This window comes from Elgaria multicarinata, chromosome 8 (genome assembly GCF_023053635.1).
Source record: "Elgaria multicarinata webbii isolate HBS135686 ecotype San Diego chromosome 8, rElgMul1.1.pri, whole genome shotgun sequence".
NCBI lineage: Eukaryota > Metazoa > Chordata > Lepidosauria > Squamata > Anguidae > Elgaria > Elgaria multicarinata.
Genome location: NC_086178.1, coordinates 79,903,963 through 79,920,801, shown reverse-complemented (window position 1 = coordinate 79,920,801; position 16,839 = coordinate 79,903,963). Strand labels below are relative to the sequence as shown.

The window sequence follows — 16,839 nt, the reverse complement described above, 5'->3', positions numbered from 1 at the left end:
GTGGAAGCTATATTATTATTATTATTATTATTATTATTATTATTATTATTATTATTATTATTATTATTATTTATTTATATAGCACCATCAATGTACATGGTGCTGTACAGATAATTATACAGATAATTGTACAGATATTATACTTCTTGGAATGATGGGATAGTATTACTTTTATTTATATTATTTAGATCTGGCATTTTGGGATATAAGATCTTCCAAGGCAGTTTGCATATGTCCTGGAATCTTTCCCATAGGGTAGTTAATGGTAGATAACCTATAATAGACACAAAAGAGAGAAATTCCGTACAGTTACAGTTGTGAGTGTTGTGGATGGTTGTTCTACCTGGAACCTACAAAGAGACCCTCTATGCTGATTTCTTGGCAGGGCCACCCCTACTATGAAGCATAATGAATCAGCTGCTTCAGGCAGCAATGTTGGTGTGGGGGCAACAAGATGTTGAAGGACAGAACTGTGTGTTACACAAAGCCTGCCCTGTGCCCCCCTATGCTAGCCTGCTGCTGTTCAGTGCAGTGGTGGACACTGTCCCCTCAACAGTGAGAAGTAATATTTATCTGCCAGTCTAAGAACATAAGAAGAGCCATGCTGGATTAGACTAAGGGTCCATCTAATCCAGCACTCTGTTCACACAGTGGCCAACCAGCTGTTCACCAGGAACCAACAAGCAGGACATAGGTGCAACAGCACCCTCCCACCCATGATCCCCAGCAACTGGTGTGTATAGGCTTACTGCCTTGGATATTGGAGGTAGCACCTAGCCATTGATAGCCTTCTCCAAGAATTCATTCAACCCCCTTTTAAAGCCACCAAATTGGTGGCCATCACTACATCTCATGGTAGTGAATTCCATTGTTTACGGGAAGAAGTAGTCAGCACCTAGTCAGCTCCTGTACATGAAAGGGGAGGGGGCACCATCTTGTTGTTTGCCGCAGATCACAAACTATCTTGGGCTGGCTCTGTTTCATGGTGTTGAAGTACTCTGGAAACAGAAGAAACTGGAGCCTTCATCTTCTAGGACACTTACCCCATTCAGACTTGGGCACTGCATGCAAAATTTCCCACATTAGGCACATGTCTAGTTGTGGATATAAGTCTCAGGGCAGATGAGAAAACGTCCACAGCACCCTCTCTGGAGTCTTTTAAAGTTCTCATATTTTACCACAATCCAACTGCTCAGCTGAGCAGGCTTAAGCATGCAATTTGCAAACTCATTCAGGAACCCAAGGATATTGTATGAAATTCAATAGATCAGGGATAACTCCAGGCTACCCCAAATCCTCCCCCAGTGCATTTGCTATTCAGGTGCATTGGTCTGTTCTGCCAGTGCTGGGATGGGGGCAGGATGGCCTTCTGAACATAGATTCCATCTGCTCACATTTAACAAGAAAGGAGGTGAGGAGATCACAAACTGTTCACTGCAACACCAGCGTCTGGTGATTAAACTATTTTGTTCATTTGTATGTTTTAAAATTGCTTTATTGTGACTCTAGCATTTACCCCACCAGGCTGGGTGCTGATGCAACAAGCTCATTACTGCACCGTGTAATGGATAGAGCAACAAGTCTATTACTGCACTGTGCTATGGGGTGCTTCCATTGAAGAATCTGGAATATAGACCTATTGAGCTGGTGTGGTGCAGAGGGTGCATATAGAGGTGTCAGATAAATCTGCAATGGAATCAAATGAGTTTGTTTTCTATAAATCCGACCCATGGATTTCACAGAGGACCGGCTTTTCACAAATCACATGGATTTTATGCAAATTTAGTCATAGAAAAATACATTAATTAATTAAAAAAAAACATACACCAGCTGAAAATGCACATTTTCCCCAGCGGCTAGAGCATGAAAATGTGCGTTTGGAACGGTTTTGAACATTTTTTGTAAGTGTGAAGTCGCACAAGTGCGAATTTGTGCAAATTCAGGAAATTCGGGGGGGAAATCCGATTCTGCCAATGAGCGAATGATGGAAAAAAGGCACCTGACAATCTGTGACACACAGACAGAATGGATTTTACAAAAAATCATACATCCCTTGGTGCATGTGCACGGAGAGCCCCTTGCTACATTTCGTATAGTGTGCATGTGTGTACACCCACACATCAGGAAGGCTATGCAATCCAACTGAACGAGCCAAGCATGCTAAACAAGCCGCAAGGTGTTGCCCCAGCAAGCACTCCAACTGGGGAGAATCAATGCCAATCATACCTCTATCTGGTGTGGCAGCTAACGAGTGATTCCTGTTCCCCTAAATGTCACTGTTGCACATACTTTTAGAGCAAGGAATATGGCTCTCCTGGCATCATGAAAATCTGCTGGATGTTGTCTGTGACATTAGCAGGAGCCCACCCCCATCTTACCTGTACCCTTTTGAAAGACTTGCCACTTGAAATCTATCCCACCACCACCACCACCCCCTGCTGCCTTTTGCCCCATCCTTCATTCTCTGGAAGTTCCATACTCATCCTATGCTGCATTAAAAATGTTTTAAAACTAAAAATTTCTCCCTTCCCGCAAGGCTGGCAGCACTCATTCTTTTCATTATGTGGGTATGAAGATGCAGCTACAGATGGCTAATATTAGTTGCAGTCCTGATAGAAAAGTGCTCTCCCATCTGGAAGTGCTCCCTTGCCCCCAAGCTAAATAATAGAGGGAGGATGCAGAAATAGGGATGAAACACCATCTGTTCGCAGGATCAGGAGAAAAACAGCTGATATAGCCACAACCTGAATTGAACTATTTGTCTGATCAAATAAGGCTGTATTTAAATCTCAGGGATCAAACACCTTTCCTCAATCACAGACTCTGTTCCTGGTTCCTGGAAACCTCATCAAAAACACTCTTATTTCTAAAATGGTTTTGAACAGAATATATCTGGGGAGGCTGGCAATGGCTCCCTGCTAAAATTATCTGTTCCATCTTCCTATTTGTTTAAGGACACAATCCTATGAATGCTTAGGCCCGAAGGAGGATTTACCTGCTTCCTGAATCATCCCTGGGTGTCTAAACAGAAGCACGATGTCCTGGAAGTGATGTCGCGCCCGCCATATTTTTTTAAAAAAACAAAAGAAACGAGCTGAAGCACACTAGCGCTCCAGCAAAGTAGTACGTTAAAAAAAGGGAAAGCCCTGACCCCCCTCCACAATGTGCCTGGACTCCCCCCAGCCTGGCTCCTTCCCTGGGCTGACCCCTGCTACTCATGGGGAGGAGGGAAGAAGGTGGGATGGGCGCCCACACCGCCTGCGGTCCTCAGGATCTTCCCGGGACCGTGGGTAAAACTGGGATAACTGAGGTTACTCAGTTATCCCAGGAAAATGGAGGGATCATCCCTGTTTGCTCCTGGGATCCCCTGTGCAGAGGGAAGATCCAGGGACGATCCTGGGGAAAATCCAAGGTGTAGAAAGGGCCTTAGACAGAAAAAAAGTCTTACAACTCCCAACATTCTCCAGCCAGCCATGCATCGGGTGAATCGTTGCTTAAGCATGAAGGTTCATTTTTATAGCCATGTTTTTTCAAGTTCAGCCTGTAGTTTTCTAGCAGCCTTGACTTTCCCATAATCACAAAAACCTTGAACATCACAACTCAAGGAAGAGGTTTTATCTGCGGACTTGGAAATCAAAATTGCAGACTGATCCATAATGGGTACTCTGAAGTAAAACTTTGTGACACTTTACAAAACGGAAGACAGGTCTTCCTAAAGCAACAGAGAGCTGCCAGTTGAATCACATGCTGATTCTTAAACCTTCCAAATCAGTTTGTGCATTCTGATTGGTCTAGAGGGGGCAGAATGCCAACCTGATTATCTCTTCCAACAGAATATTATTAAGAAAGGATGATGTGGTGACGCAATTAAGTGTAATAAATAAATAATCACCCACATGTTTAGCTTTTTTATGGTTTTTAATGCTTTATGTGTGTATGTTCTGTGTTTTAGAGTTTTAAATTTTGTATACTTGTTTTTAACTCAATTTTAGAATTTCTGTAAACCGCCCAGAGAGCCCTGGCTATGGGAGCAGTATATAAGTGTAATAAATAAATAAATAAATAAATAAATAAATAATTTTCTTGATCAATGATATTGGCAATCACCATAACTAATTTTCTTTAGGAAACGTGTGAATAAATTCACAGAATCTCTGATTTGGGACAGACATTTCTGCCACCATTGGGCATTAATAGGTGACTAGCCCTAACTGCTAATCCTGATGGCTATGTGCAGCCTCCAGTATCAGAGGCAGTAAGCCTATATACACTGTTTATTGAGGAACATAGGCCATAGGGTGCTGGTTCACTGTGTCCTGCTTGTGGATGACTGGTCAACAGCTGGTTGACCACTGTATGAACAGAATGCTGGACAAGACGAATCCTTGGTCTGATCCAGCAGGGCTCTTCTTATGTTCTTATGATTGAAATTTGCAACTTACATCTATAAAGTTCATCTCTAAATTAGGGTTGCAGGTGGAAATCTGTGAAAACCAAATTGTAGGTTGAATCACTGGACAACAACTAAAGGCACTTCAGAACCTTGAGACCTGGAGGGAATCTACACGTCGTACTGAAGGCGCTTGTGTGCGCCTCCAGTGCGTCCTCAAAACGATGGTGTAGACGGAGAAAGAAGAGGCGGTGGAGGAGGCGGCTGGGGAACTGGCCGCATCCTTGCCGCCACCGCCTCCCCGCCGGCCTCTTGCTGCCGGGGTAAGAGCCACCTGGGTCGGAGAGCTCGGCTTCCGCTTCCGCCAAGCTCTCCGACCTGGGTGGCTCTTACCCCGGCAGCAGGAGGCCGGCGGGGAGGCGGAGGCGGCAACGGCGGCAAGGACGCGGCCAGTTCCCCAGCCTCCTCCTCCTCTGCCTCTTCTTTCTCCGTCTACACCATCGTTTTGAAGACGCACTGGAGGCGCACGCAAGCACCTTCAGTACCACGTGTAGATTCCCTCCTGTATTAAAATTTGGGAAATGTAAAAGATAGTAAGATTCTGATACTGAATAAAATACAGACAAACAAGAATAAAGAAGGGAAGAATTTTTTTTAATGAAGTTTGGTTAAAAGAAGATCCTCTGAAATGTGTGTAGAAGCAGGTGGCTGCTGCCTGAGAAATATACTTTTATATAATTAAAATGTCATGTTCGAAAATATATTTTGAGGCTTGGGTATTGGTAGCGGATTCTCTGCTGGAGGTGGCAGCTCTCCTGTGAAGGCAGTGAAGCGATATTCCTTGTGAAGGTCTTTTCTCATGTCAGCTAGCTCCTCCTCAAGGTTTTCAGCCTGTGTGGGGAAATGTTAAGTTATGAATAGAAACACAGCCATTATTATCACATTAACACAACAGAGTTAAAAGGAAGTCACTGCATTATTACTTGTGCGGTTAACAACCATCTGTTTTTGCATTTGTGAATCTGGATTCATAAACAACCCATTGCCACACCGATTCCGAAGTAAAAAACTGGATTTACAATTGCCTTCAGGCAAGAAAGCTTCAAATATGAGTTCTGCACAGCTCAAAAAGGAAACAGTCATGAGAACACTTATTAGTACAATTAGTTGGACTAATACAAATTTCAGACGGCTAGCTATGTTAGGCTGCAGTTTCCTGGGTGTAAGCCCCATTGAACTCAGTGGGACGTACTTTTGAGTAGACATTAAAGGATTGTGCTGTTAGTCTGTTGCAGAAGAAACAGCACAGAATCTGGTGGCACCATAAAGAGTTACACATTTATTAGGCCATGAACATTCCTGGGTTGGAGCCCACTTTGCCAGAGGCATGGAAATGTTAACCTCAATCGGTAGTTATCTTCAAAGAGTTTTGGCTTAATGAAGCAGGTCTTGCAAAGCTTCTCTTGTTTCTTGCAGCTTCTCTACACGAGTCATTTATTGCATGCTCATGACTGGCTGCTCATGAAGTTTGCGGGCCCTTTACATGACCTCATCAACCCCCAAGATGTCTCCCACACCTTCCCCGGTAATTTCACTTTTATAAATATCTGAGATAATGCATTATTTTAAATTATCATGGGATATTGCGGGCCACTAGATGGTGTTTCATTTAACTTTATGGAGCAATGCAAGAGGGGAAGGTTTCCATTACAAATCATATGGTTGTTGATGGTTGCCATCTAAAGGAGCCATAGTCAATGCAGAAAGACTGCAGAAGAAGAAAAAAGGCTAAGGGTGTAGGTTCTTTCCTTAATGTAGACACGTTCTTGTGCAGTCCAATTCTATTGATGTCTAATTGGAAGTAAGTTCCACTGAGTTCAAGAGAATTTACTTCCAAGTAAAGGTGCATTCAGTAGTGTCTTTAGACTCAATCCTAAGCACAATGATCAAGAAGTAGGTATTGATACCTATATAACCAACATACTGTTAATATTTAGGATACACTAATTTTTGGCAGCACTTGAGATTAAACTGACAATAATAGTAACAACAGCAACAATCTGAAGTACCACTGTGGCTCAGTTCAGACAATGCCAAACCTGGTGAACCATTTCCCTCCATTTTGTCCTTGCATTCTTCAGTTCCCTTCCTTATTTCTGTGATAACAGCAAACCATAGTTTTCCATTAGTTTTCTACAAATCGGAATTGCAAACCATAGTTTGAAAGTGGTGTGGTTCCAATAAAACATAGTTTATCCAGCTCAGATATAACAGCAAAATGTGATTTTCTGTTAACCCAAAAGGGTCACATATTCTATCCAATGTTAGTCCTATTTAGAGTAGACCTACTGAAATGAGTGGGATTCATTAGATTTAATATTGGATACAACCCACTGGATTTTCCAAATCATGGTTTGGCCTATCAGGAACATTATATCTGAACCAATTCTATATTTCAAAAGGAATAAATGTAACCTACGGTTTCAAAATCTTCATTTGCTCTCTCCATAGCTTCTTGGGGTATCCCTGTTAATTTTTTCCGTCTTTCTTTCATCATTTGTGTGTGCTGTTTAATGCGGTTTTCCACTTCCTTGTATTTGGCAGCTCTAAAAGAAATAGAGGATAATATTTTTTTTTCAATTTGTCATTGTCTCCATTTGTGGATGGACTTAAGACATCTACTGCATTTCTAACAAATACCATTGTAGTAATTAAAAAGCCATGTAATTATGCAGAAAGACTGATATTTCAAAGGGGATTTCAATCTCCTAATTTGTATATTTGGGGGAAGCATTTTTTTAAAACTGCAGAAACACATAAATGTGTTAATATGCTGACCCCATAGGATGAAATTCTATACCAACTCACCTAGAAGTAAGACCTACTGAACCCAATGAGACTTACTTCTGAGTAGACATATCTAGGATTGCACAGCGCTGCACAATGTATAAGCTGCAGGTTTGAACACACTTACCAGAGAGTAAGCCCTATTGCTCTGTAAGTCTTGTTGATTTCAACTGGATTTAAGTGTGACTAAATTTTCTGGTGTTACTGCATGACCTTGTTCACATGGGCATGAACTTGTATCTTTTACATGTGCGAATGCAGAAATACAGGGTTCGTTCCCAAAGGTGTGATGTGTACACAGTATATTATGCACTGTACAGCAGCGAGATTGTCAACATGAACTGGCCAACGTGATCATATTATGCCATCTGCACAGCTTCTACTCCATTTCCAGGTCCAGTTCAAAGTGCTGATATTCAAAGCCCTAAACAGCGAGGGACCAGGTTACGCGAAGGATCATCTGTTCCCATATATACCTACCAAGCCCTAATATCATCTTCAGCAGCCCTTCACTGGGAATGTCTACCAAATGAGGCAAGATGGGAGGCTACTAAGAAGAGGGCCTTTTCTGTTCTCAAGAAGAAATTGTCATTTCCTGAGCTTGTGTTTGCATTCAAAAGTGCAGACTTGTACACCCAAAAAGTGCACACACACACACACACACACACACAAATGCATTTTCAGCCTCTGGAAAAAGGTGTGCATGCGTGGAAATGTGGGGATTTTTTGAACTAAAAACAAACAAACATAGTTTTCTTGTTCATGAAAAAAATTGATCCTTGCATTTTATTTATTTATATATTTATTTATTTATTACACTTATATACTGCCCCCATATCCAGGGCTCTCTGGGCGGTTTACAGAAATTCTAAAAAATTAAGATAAAAACGAGTATACAAAATTTTAAATTCTAAAACACAGAACATACACACATAAAGCATTAAAAGCCATTAAAAACTAAACATGTGGGTAATTAAGATGTGCCGCTATATGCCTGGGCAAAGAGGAAAGTCTTAACCTGGCACCGGAAAGATAGCAGCGTTGGCGCCAGGTGAGCCTCATCAAGGAGATCGTTCCACAGTCTGGGGGCCACCACCGAAAAGGCCCTATCTCTCGTTGCCACACTCCGAGCCTCTCTCGGAGTAGGCACCTGGAGGAGGACCTTAGATGTTGAACGTAGTGACCGGGTATATTCACGTCGGGAGAGGCGTTCCATCAGGTATTGTGGTCCCAAGCCGTGTAAGGCTTTATAGGTCAAAACCAGCACCTTGAATTGGGCTCGGAAACATACAGGCAGCCAGTGCAAGCGGACCAAGGCAGGTGTTATATGGTTGAACCTTCTGGTTCCCGAAATCAATCTGGCCGCTGCATTTTGCACGAGCTGCAGCTTCCGAACTGTTTTCAAAGGCAGCCCTACGTAGAGTACATTGCAGTAATCTAACTTGGAGGTTACCAGAGCATGGACAACTGAAGCCAGGTTATCCCTGTCCAAATAGGGGCGTAGCTGGGCCACCAACCGGAGTTTGTAAAAGGCACTCCGTGCCGCCGAGGTCACCTGAGCCTCAAGTGACAATGATGGATCTAAAAGAACCCCCAAGCTACGAACCTGCTCCTTCAGGGTGAGTGCAATCCCATCCAGAACCGGTAGAACACCCCCATCCTGTCAGCGGAATCACCTACTAACATTTATGAGTGAGTATCGAGGTGAATAACAGCTGTGCCATTTAGGTAGAGGTTTTCAGAACAAAAGCATACCACAAGTGGTGCCCAAGTGATGCTTTGCCCTGAAATTATCTATCTTGGGGTGAGGACGCTTCAGGATTTGGCCATGTTTCCCATCCAGGCCCTGGACTGGCCAATTTACAGGTTGGACAGTCATCTGGGTTGTCTGACTGGGAAGGTGTATTCGGACATCCCATGGGTGGGTTGCTGGGGGCAATGCCTTTGAATTTAATAAGTAGAGGATGCACATAGAAAACGGAGCAAATAGCTTCCCTACTACCATCTGAAGTCCTCATATTCCCGGTGTTCTTAAAGTCTCCTGCTCTTTGCTCCCTTTTCCCAGAACCAAATGGATACATTGATCAAGGTGCCAGGGTGATGGCAACAATAATGCAAACCACAACCGTGGGGCTGCCTATACGGTGCTGGGTTGCCATTGCGTTAACAACCAACCCCCACTTTCTTTGCTGCAGGGTGGTGGCGGCTAATCCCAACACAGAGGGAGGGTGCAGGGTTTCTGGAAGCCATTTGGCTCTCCCCCTGCCCTCTGCCCCAGTGGACGGTGAGCAATTAGGGGTCACCTTCCTCCCAGGAAACACCTCCACCGTGACGCTGGTGCAAGAATACATGGCAGATGCGCCATATTCACCGCGCTCTGGCGAAAAAGTCAGGGTAAGTCCCCAACTTTTTAAAACCGCAGTTTCGCAGGAAAGCCTCAGGATGGCTGCAAGGTGGCTGCTGCGTCGTATAACCGACACACCACCACCACACACCGCTGCAGGGTTTTTGGAGCATCTAGGCAGCCCCCTGTACATAAAGCCATCGTGGCTCAGATTCTCTGAAACACTGGACTGGGGCCTTTGATTCTGAGTTTTAAATCCATGATATAGTGAATGGAAGGATGATGATCCATTGATTTGCACAGCACCCATGTAAGAAAAACATTCATATTCCATCATCTATTTCATTTCATTTCATTTATTTATTTAAAAAATACATCCCATCTTTCCTTAGACAATTCAAGGCAGCACATCGTGTTTTAAATGCATGGAAGTTGCACAGCAGGTTAACACTTTCTTACTGCTTCTCTGCATGTTTCTTCAAAATACAAGCATAGATTTACTTGTATACAAATGGAATGTCTGAAAAGCAGATGTGGTCCTTTGCAAAATATTGAAAGAACTGAACCGTCTGAAAACTCAGAGATCATTTCCTTTCAATCTGTACACAGAGGAGAAACAGAGAGGGGAAATGACTGTGCCATTGTTTTAGATTGCAAGAGAAATATTACCACATAGCTCCTTCTCTCTGATCACTGGGTATCAATTGCTTTGTTATCGGCTGCTGTTGAAGGAGAAGGTAGTTTAAGCTGATTAAACACAAAGGATCTAGCTGCTCTCTTCCAGCTCTTAGAAGTCTTGGGGCAATTAAAAGTTTTTATTTTCCTGAAGGCATCTAAACACGAATATGAAGTTTCAGAAGAACAAACTTATGTAGAAAAATATAGTCCACAGGGGAGGACTACATTAGTCTGCTGCAGCAAAACAAGTCCTATGACACCTTAAAGACAAATAGATTTATAAGCTTTCACAGACTTCACACATGTATAAAGGGGGGCTGGGGGGGTGATGGCAAAAATTAACCACGAAATGTACGCAGTACAGTTTGTAACATTTCTATGCAAAGCTTAAATGTACGCTGGGTAAGTTCATTGGACATTTACAACAGCACTAATAGGTAAATAGTAATTGTACTTACTTCATACACATTTAAGTTTTGCATAGAAAATGCTTACATAGCAGAAATGTAGTCATTCTGAAGGACTCCATCTCCATCAACAGATTGGTTTGGATGTAACCCTAAACCACAGTGCAGCGTTACAACAAGCCAAGCAAGACTTGGGATCATACACCTCCCCATCCTGTGCAGCCATGAGGAGTTTGGAAACATTCACTTCCAGATTAACCAGTGTGTCATGTCATCCAGACCCATACAAACTATAGATAATCTTAACTATGGTACATTGAAACAAGCCAACATGAAATCATAGTTTATGAAGCTGGCTTAATAAACCATAGTTAAGATTAATTACAGTTTAGGGTTTAGAAAACACACTAAATTGTGGTAAATCTAAAGCAAAAGCATCTAATCTCCTTAGAGTTACACCAGAGAATAGGAGAGGGGAGTGGGGAGTGTGTGACTCACCCTCGTAATATTAAACCATGGTTAAGTGTTTTGTGCAAACCAGGCTACTTTCTCTGTTTCCAAGTGGAACTATAGAGTACAATAAGGTACACAAGGAGTGTGCAAGTGATTAGGAAGGAACACCCAACCTTGGAAGTGAGAATTAAGGGGGTGGGGTTTGCAGGGGCTGCAGTGGTGTGTGTATTTGTTCCTCCTCTCTTGAGGTAAAGGAATGTAGAGCAGAGAGGACCTCTCTCCTACGCTGTTCCCCCCAGGTTTGGTATGCTGCACAGTGCTAATGGAAGGGGTACAAGAACAAATTAGCATAGAGTAGTTAGGATGTTGAATGTAGACAGGAGTGATCTTGGTTCAAATCCCTGCTCACCCATGGAGCTCACAAGGGTGACCTTGGGTACCACTCTCTCTCAGTCTAACCAATCTCATGAAGTATTCAGGGGAAGGGGCATGAGAAAGACCTCTGTACAGAGGTATGCATCCCTTGGAGGATGTGTGAGATACAAATGCAATAAGTTCAACATTTGGAAGACGGGAATTTCCTGTTTGTTCCCCCACCCCCTGCCCAAGATTTGAAAATGTGGGGAACATCTGCCTCCGCACCGATGGCAGAGATGGAATTACCTTAACTTGTTTTGCCTGATCGTAATCACTGTCATTTGCCCAGGTTGTTCAAACAAGTATATACCACAGTGGTGTTCAATTATGGTGTTGTTGTTCAGTCATCTACGTGGAATTCTGTCGAATTCCTAGATAAGATTACACTTCTCTGGGGAAAGCAGCATCAAAGCTTTTAGATCTTTTTGATTGCCAGCTCGAAACCGCTATGCCTTTGGTTGAATCCATGACTTCTCTTATGTCCCCACAAAACCTATAATCAGTTGTACTGCCCTTTTACGGCAGCCGTATATGATATAGTGGTGACAATATACTGATATCTTTTCTTCAGGCTCAGTATATTTATTTATTTCAGAATAGAACTGGCATCTATGCATCAGCATGAAACTTGAGGGTTGCAGTGTGGTGCTGTTTTAGCGCATTTGTTATAAAGATGTGAATGAGGTATCAAATTGGAAAACAGAATATGAATTTGCCTCAGGACCTCAAAAAAAGAAGAAAAAGAGGTAAAGATTGATTGGCTGCTAATTGTTACTGATAAGTCTGAAAAGGCAAGTGGGTCTAGAATGTGAGAGCAATGCAATTCAGGTTCCTTAATGAGAACATGTTTGCAATGCATCCCTTAACATTTAGTACACAAAGTAAACTAATAGTGGACATGGAAGGAATACTTGTACGATTTAGAAACAAAAGCAGCAAAAAAAGAAAGCAAACCCCAAATAGCAAGGGGGAAATAGCCAAAGGCAAGGGGTGGAACCAAAGATATGTTTTAGAAAATATTTATTGTATTGCCAACGCGTTTCGGACTTTTGAAGTCCTTCTTTAGGGCAATTCCAATAAGAGTATAATTTCAAATTTCTCTAGAGCAAAATGATCGGAGAATCCAAAACGCGTTGGCAATATGAGATCATTTTGCTCTAGAGAAAATTGAAATTATACTCTTATTTGAATTGCCCTGAAGGACTTCAAAAGTCCGAAATGCGTTGGCAATACAATAAATATTTTCTATGATATATCTTTGGTTCCACCACTTGCTTTGGCTTCCCCCCCCCCCCTTTGCGATTTAGAAACAAGCCTGTAGTTATGTCATAGGCCTAGGGAGCGTCAGACTGCAAGATGGGTGTGGGAAATGTAATTAAAATATTACTCATCTAAGCCATCGTAGGGCAACTTTGGACATAACACGGGAACAGAAAGAGAGACGGTAGGAGTGAGAGGGGGCGTGGTGCTCTATTACCGGGGCATCTCCATTCCTTCAAAGCCAGTTCACTTGCATCTTTATTCTCACCTTAAATCATCCATCGTCTTCACAGAGTTTATATTTAGTGCCGCCTCCGTGTGTTCATCTTGTTTGGTTGGTTCTTTCCAGCCTTCTAACTTGTCATGATATTTGATATTATCAGTAGCATAAGGTGCTTTCTGTGAAACCTAGGAAAAATGCAGTGTATCATAGCATTAGAACATCTCAGGAAAAGTATTGTATGATTGATTGCATTGGACAGGATGGCTAGAAGATTCGACGTCTGACAGGGTCAGGCTCCTATATCTAAAACCATCTCATATGGGGGTGAATTTTACCTAGTGTGATTTATCCCACTATTATTGAAGCTATATGTTGTTTTTTTGTTTTGTTTTAAAAAGGTTTCACTTACTGAAATCTTTCCTTCCTCTTTACAAAAGAGCAGAGGCCCAACTTTATACCAAATCCAGCAACTTTCAAGAACTATTGAAACGGGTCCCTAATCACTAAGTATGTGTCCAGTTTCAGTTGAAAAGTTCACTGCCTCATTCAGGTGGATGTCTGATCACACACACAGAGAGAGTGAAGAAAGCCATGCTTATATGATGTCAAGGGCTTAAGACAATCCCCACCCTCCTGTCATAGGGATCCCAAGCTAAACAGGGCAGGGACTCGAGCACAGCAGTAGAGCACCTACCTTGCATGCAGAAGGTCCCAGGTACAGGAAAGAAAGAACCCTGCCTGGAACCTGGGGAGCCGCTGCCATTTGACAATACTGACAGTCTGACTTAGTGACCCAATTTGCTCATTATAAAACAACTCATGGTTTGCTAACCATGGGTTGTCTTGAATGAGCGGGAGTGAGTGAGCAGGCTGGCTCTGGTCCACTCCTGCTGTGCTAAACAATTATTTATTTATTTATTTATTTATTTATTTATTTATTAATTACATTTCTATACCACCCAATAGCCGGAGCTCTCTGGGCGGTTCACAAAAATTAAAAACATTCAAAGTATAAAACAACAGTATAAAACCATAATATAAAATACAATGTAAAAGCTCAACCAGATAAAAACAGCAGCAATGCAAAATTACAAATTTAAAACACCAAGTTAAAATATTTTTATAGACTGCTAAAATACTGGGAGAATAAAAAGGTCTTCACCTGGCATCTAAAAGCATATAATGTAGGTGCCAAGCAAACCTCCTTAGGGACCTCATTCCACAGCTGGGGTGCCACAGCAGAGAAGGCCCTCCTGGTAGCCACCTGCCTCACTTCCTTTGGTAGGGGCTCACGGAGAAGGACCCCTGAGGATGACCTTAGGGTCCAGGCAGGTACATACGGGAGGAGGCGTTCCTTCAGATAACCTGGCTCCAAGCCGTTTAGGGCTTTAAATGTTAATACCAGTACTTTGAATTGGGCCTGGACCTGGACTGGCAGCCAACGAAGCTGGAAAAGGACTGGGGTAATGTGGTCTCGTCAGCCAGTCCCTGTTAGTAAACGTGCTGCCCTATTTTGTACCAGTTGAAGTTTCTGAACCGTTTTCAAAGGCAGCCCCACGTATAACGCATTGCAGTAATCCAAACGAGAAGTTATCAGAGCATGGATAACTGTAGCTAAGCTATCTCTGTCCAGATAAGGGCGCAGCTGGTATATCAGCCTGAGCTGATAAAAGGTGCTCTTTGCCACTGAGTTCACCTGTGCCTCAAGTGACAGCTCTGGATCCAAGAGCACCCCGAAACTACGGACCCGATCCTTCAGGGGGAGTGCAACCCCGTCCAGGACAGGGCAAACATCACCTCGCCGGACAGATGAACCACCCACTAACAGTACCTCCGTCTTGTCTGGATTGAGTTTCAGTTTATTAGCCCTCATCCAGTCCATTACCGTGCCCAGGCACTGGTTCAGTACAGCCACTGTCTCACCTGGGTTTGATGAAAAGGAAAGGTAGAGCTGGGTATCATCCGCATATTGATGACACCTCAGTCCACATCTCCGGATAACCTCCCCCAGCAGCTTCATGTATATGTTAAACAGCATAGGGGGTAAGATAGAGCCCTGTGGAAACCCATGGCTTAGGAGCCATGGCACAGAGCAATAATCCCCCAGCACCACCTTCTGGAATCGGCCATCAAAGTAGGAGCGGAACCACTGCAACGCAGTACCTCCAACTCCCAGCTCAGACAACCTATCCAGAAGGATACCATGGTCGATGATATCGAAGGTCGCTGAGAGGTCCAGGAGAACCAACAGGGTCGCATTCCCCCTGTCTCTCTCCCAACAGAGGTCATCCCACAGGGCGACCAAGGCAGTTTCCGTTCCAAATCCAGGCCTGAAACCCGATTGAAATGGATCTAGATAATCCATTTCATTCAGGAGTGCCTGGAGTTGTCCTGCAACCACCCGCTCAAGCACCTTGCCCAGGAAGGGGATATTAGCCACCGGCCTGTAGTTGTTAACGTCCTCCGGGTCCAGATTACCGCCTCTTTTAAAGAGGCCGGCACCGCTCCCTCTCTCAAGGAGGTATTTACAACCTCCTGGACCCAGCCGGCGATCCCCTCCTTCTTTGATGTAATGAGCCACGAGGGGCAAGGGTCAAGCACACAGGTGGTCAACCGGACTTGGCCAAGCACCTTGTCCACATCCTCGAGCCTCAATAACTGAAAGTCATCCAATAAAACTGAACCAGATGGCGCTCTGAACGCCTCTACTAGTGGAGCTGCATTAAGTGTGGTGTCCAATTCATGATGAATCTGAGCGACTTTATCTTCAAAGTGCCGTGCAAACTCGTCACAGCGTGCTACCGAGGGTTCAACTATCTCACGCTCTGGCCCAGAGTGTAACAGGCCGCGAACCACTCGGAAAAGCTCCGCTGGATGACAGTGAGAAGATGCAATGCTGGTGGAAAAGAACTGTCTCTTTGCCACCCTCACCACCACAGAGTAGGCTCGATAGTGAGCTCTAACCTGTGTTTGATCAGACCCAGCATGAGTTTTCCTCCACCTGCGTTCTAGCCGTCTCCCCTCTTGCTTCATTGCCCTCAGCTCAGGTGTATACCAAGGAGCTGGCCGGGCTCTGCTCAGAGGGAGAGGATGCTTGGGCGCGATCGTGTCAACCGCCCGAGTCATCTCTGCATTCCACAAAGCGACCTGGGCTTCGACAGGAGCACCATCCATACCAGCAGGAAAATCCCCCAGAGCCCTCTGGAATCCATCAGAGTCCATTAGCCTCTGGGGGCGGACCATTTTAATAGGCCCCCACCCTTGCAGAGGGGAAAGACCGCCAAAAGTCTAAACCTCAATAGAAAGTGATCTGACCATGACAAGGGGGTAGATGTTAATTCCCCCACTTTCAGATCACCATCCTCCTGTCCAGTCAAGAAAACCAGATCAAGCGTGTGTCCCTTTGCATGTGTTGGGCCGATGACATGTTGAGACAGCCCCATGGTTGTCATGGCAGCCATGAAGTTCTGAGCCACCCCGGATACAGGAGCCTCAGCATGGAAGTTGAGATCCCCCAGAACCATCATCCTGGGGGTCCTCAACACCAGATCCGAGACAACCTCCGTCAGCTCAGGCAGGGAGACTGTTGGGCAGCGGGGTGGACGGTACACCAGCAGAATCCCTAATCTGTCTCGAGTACCCAACACACAGTACAAACACTCAAACACTCAAAGTACAAACACTCAAATAAACCAGGGACAGGGTGTTCCTGACCTGTTTAGTACAGTGGCAGCAAGTGAGTGGTCGGGAACCAGAATGCTTGCTCACCCCCGAACAGTTTGTTTAACGGTGGGTTGTTGTGTTGTCCAGAGTGGGCTGG

General features: G+C 44.0%; 1 protein-coding gene across 1 annotated transcript in view; it reads right to left on the bottom strand.

The window, feature by feature from the left end:
• Positions 1–5,128: 5,128 nt before the first annotated feature.
• The window catches only part of LRRC27 (leucine rich repeat containing 27), a 50,122-nt gene continuing 38,411 nt past the window's right edge, over positions 5,129–16,839 (bottom strand). The window contains exons 9-11 of the mRNA XM_063131602.1: positions 13,065–13,204; positions 6,870–6,996; positions 5,129–5,281 (exon numbers count right to left, since the gene is read on the bottom strand). Coding sequence (XP_062987672.1) covers positions 5,129–5,281; positions 6,870–6,996; positions 13,065–13,204 — 420 coding nt within the window. The remainder of the gene's footprint in view (positions 5,282–6,869; positions 6,997–13,064; positions 13,205–16,839) is intronic.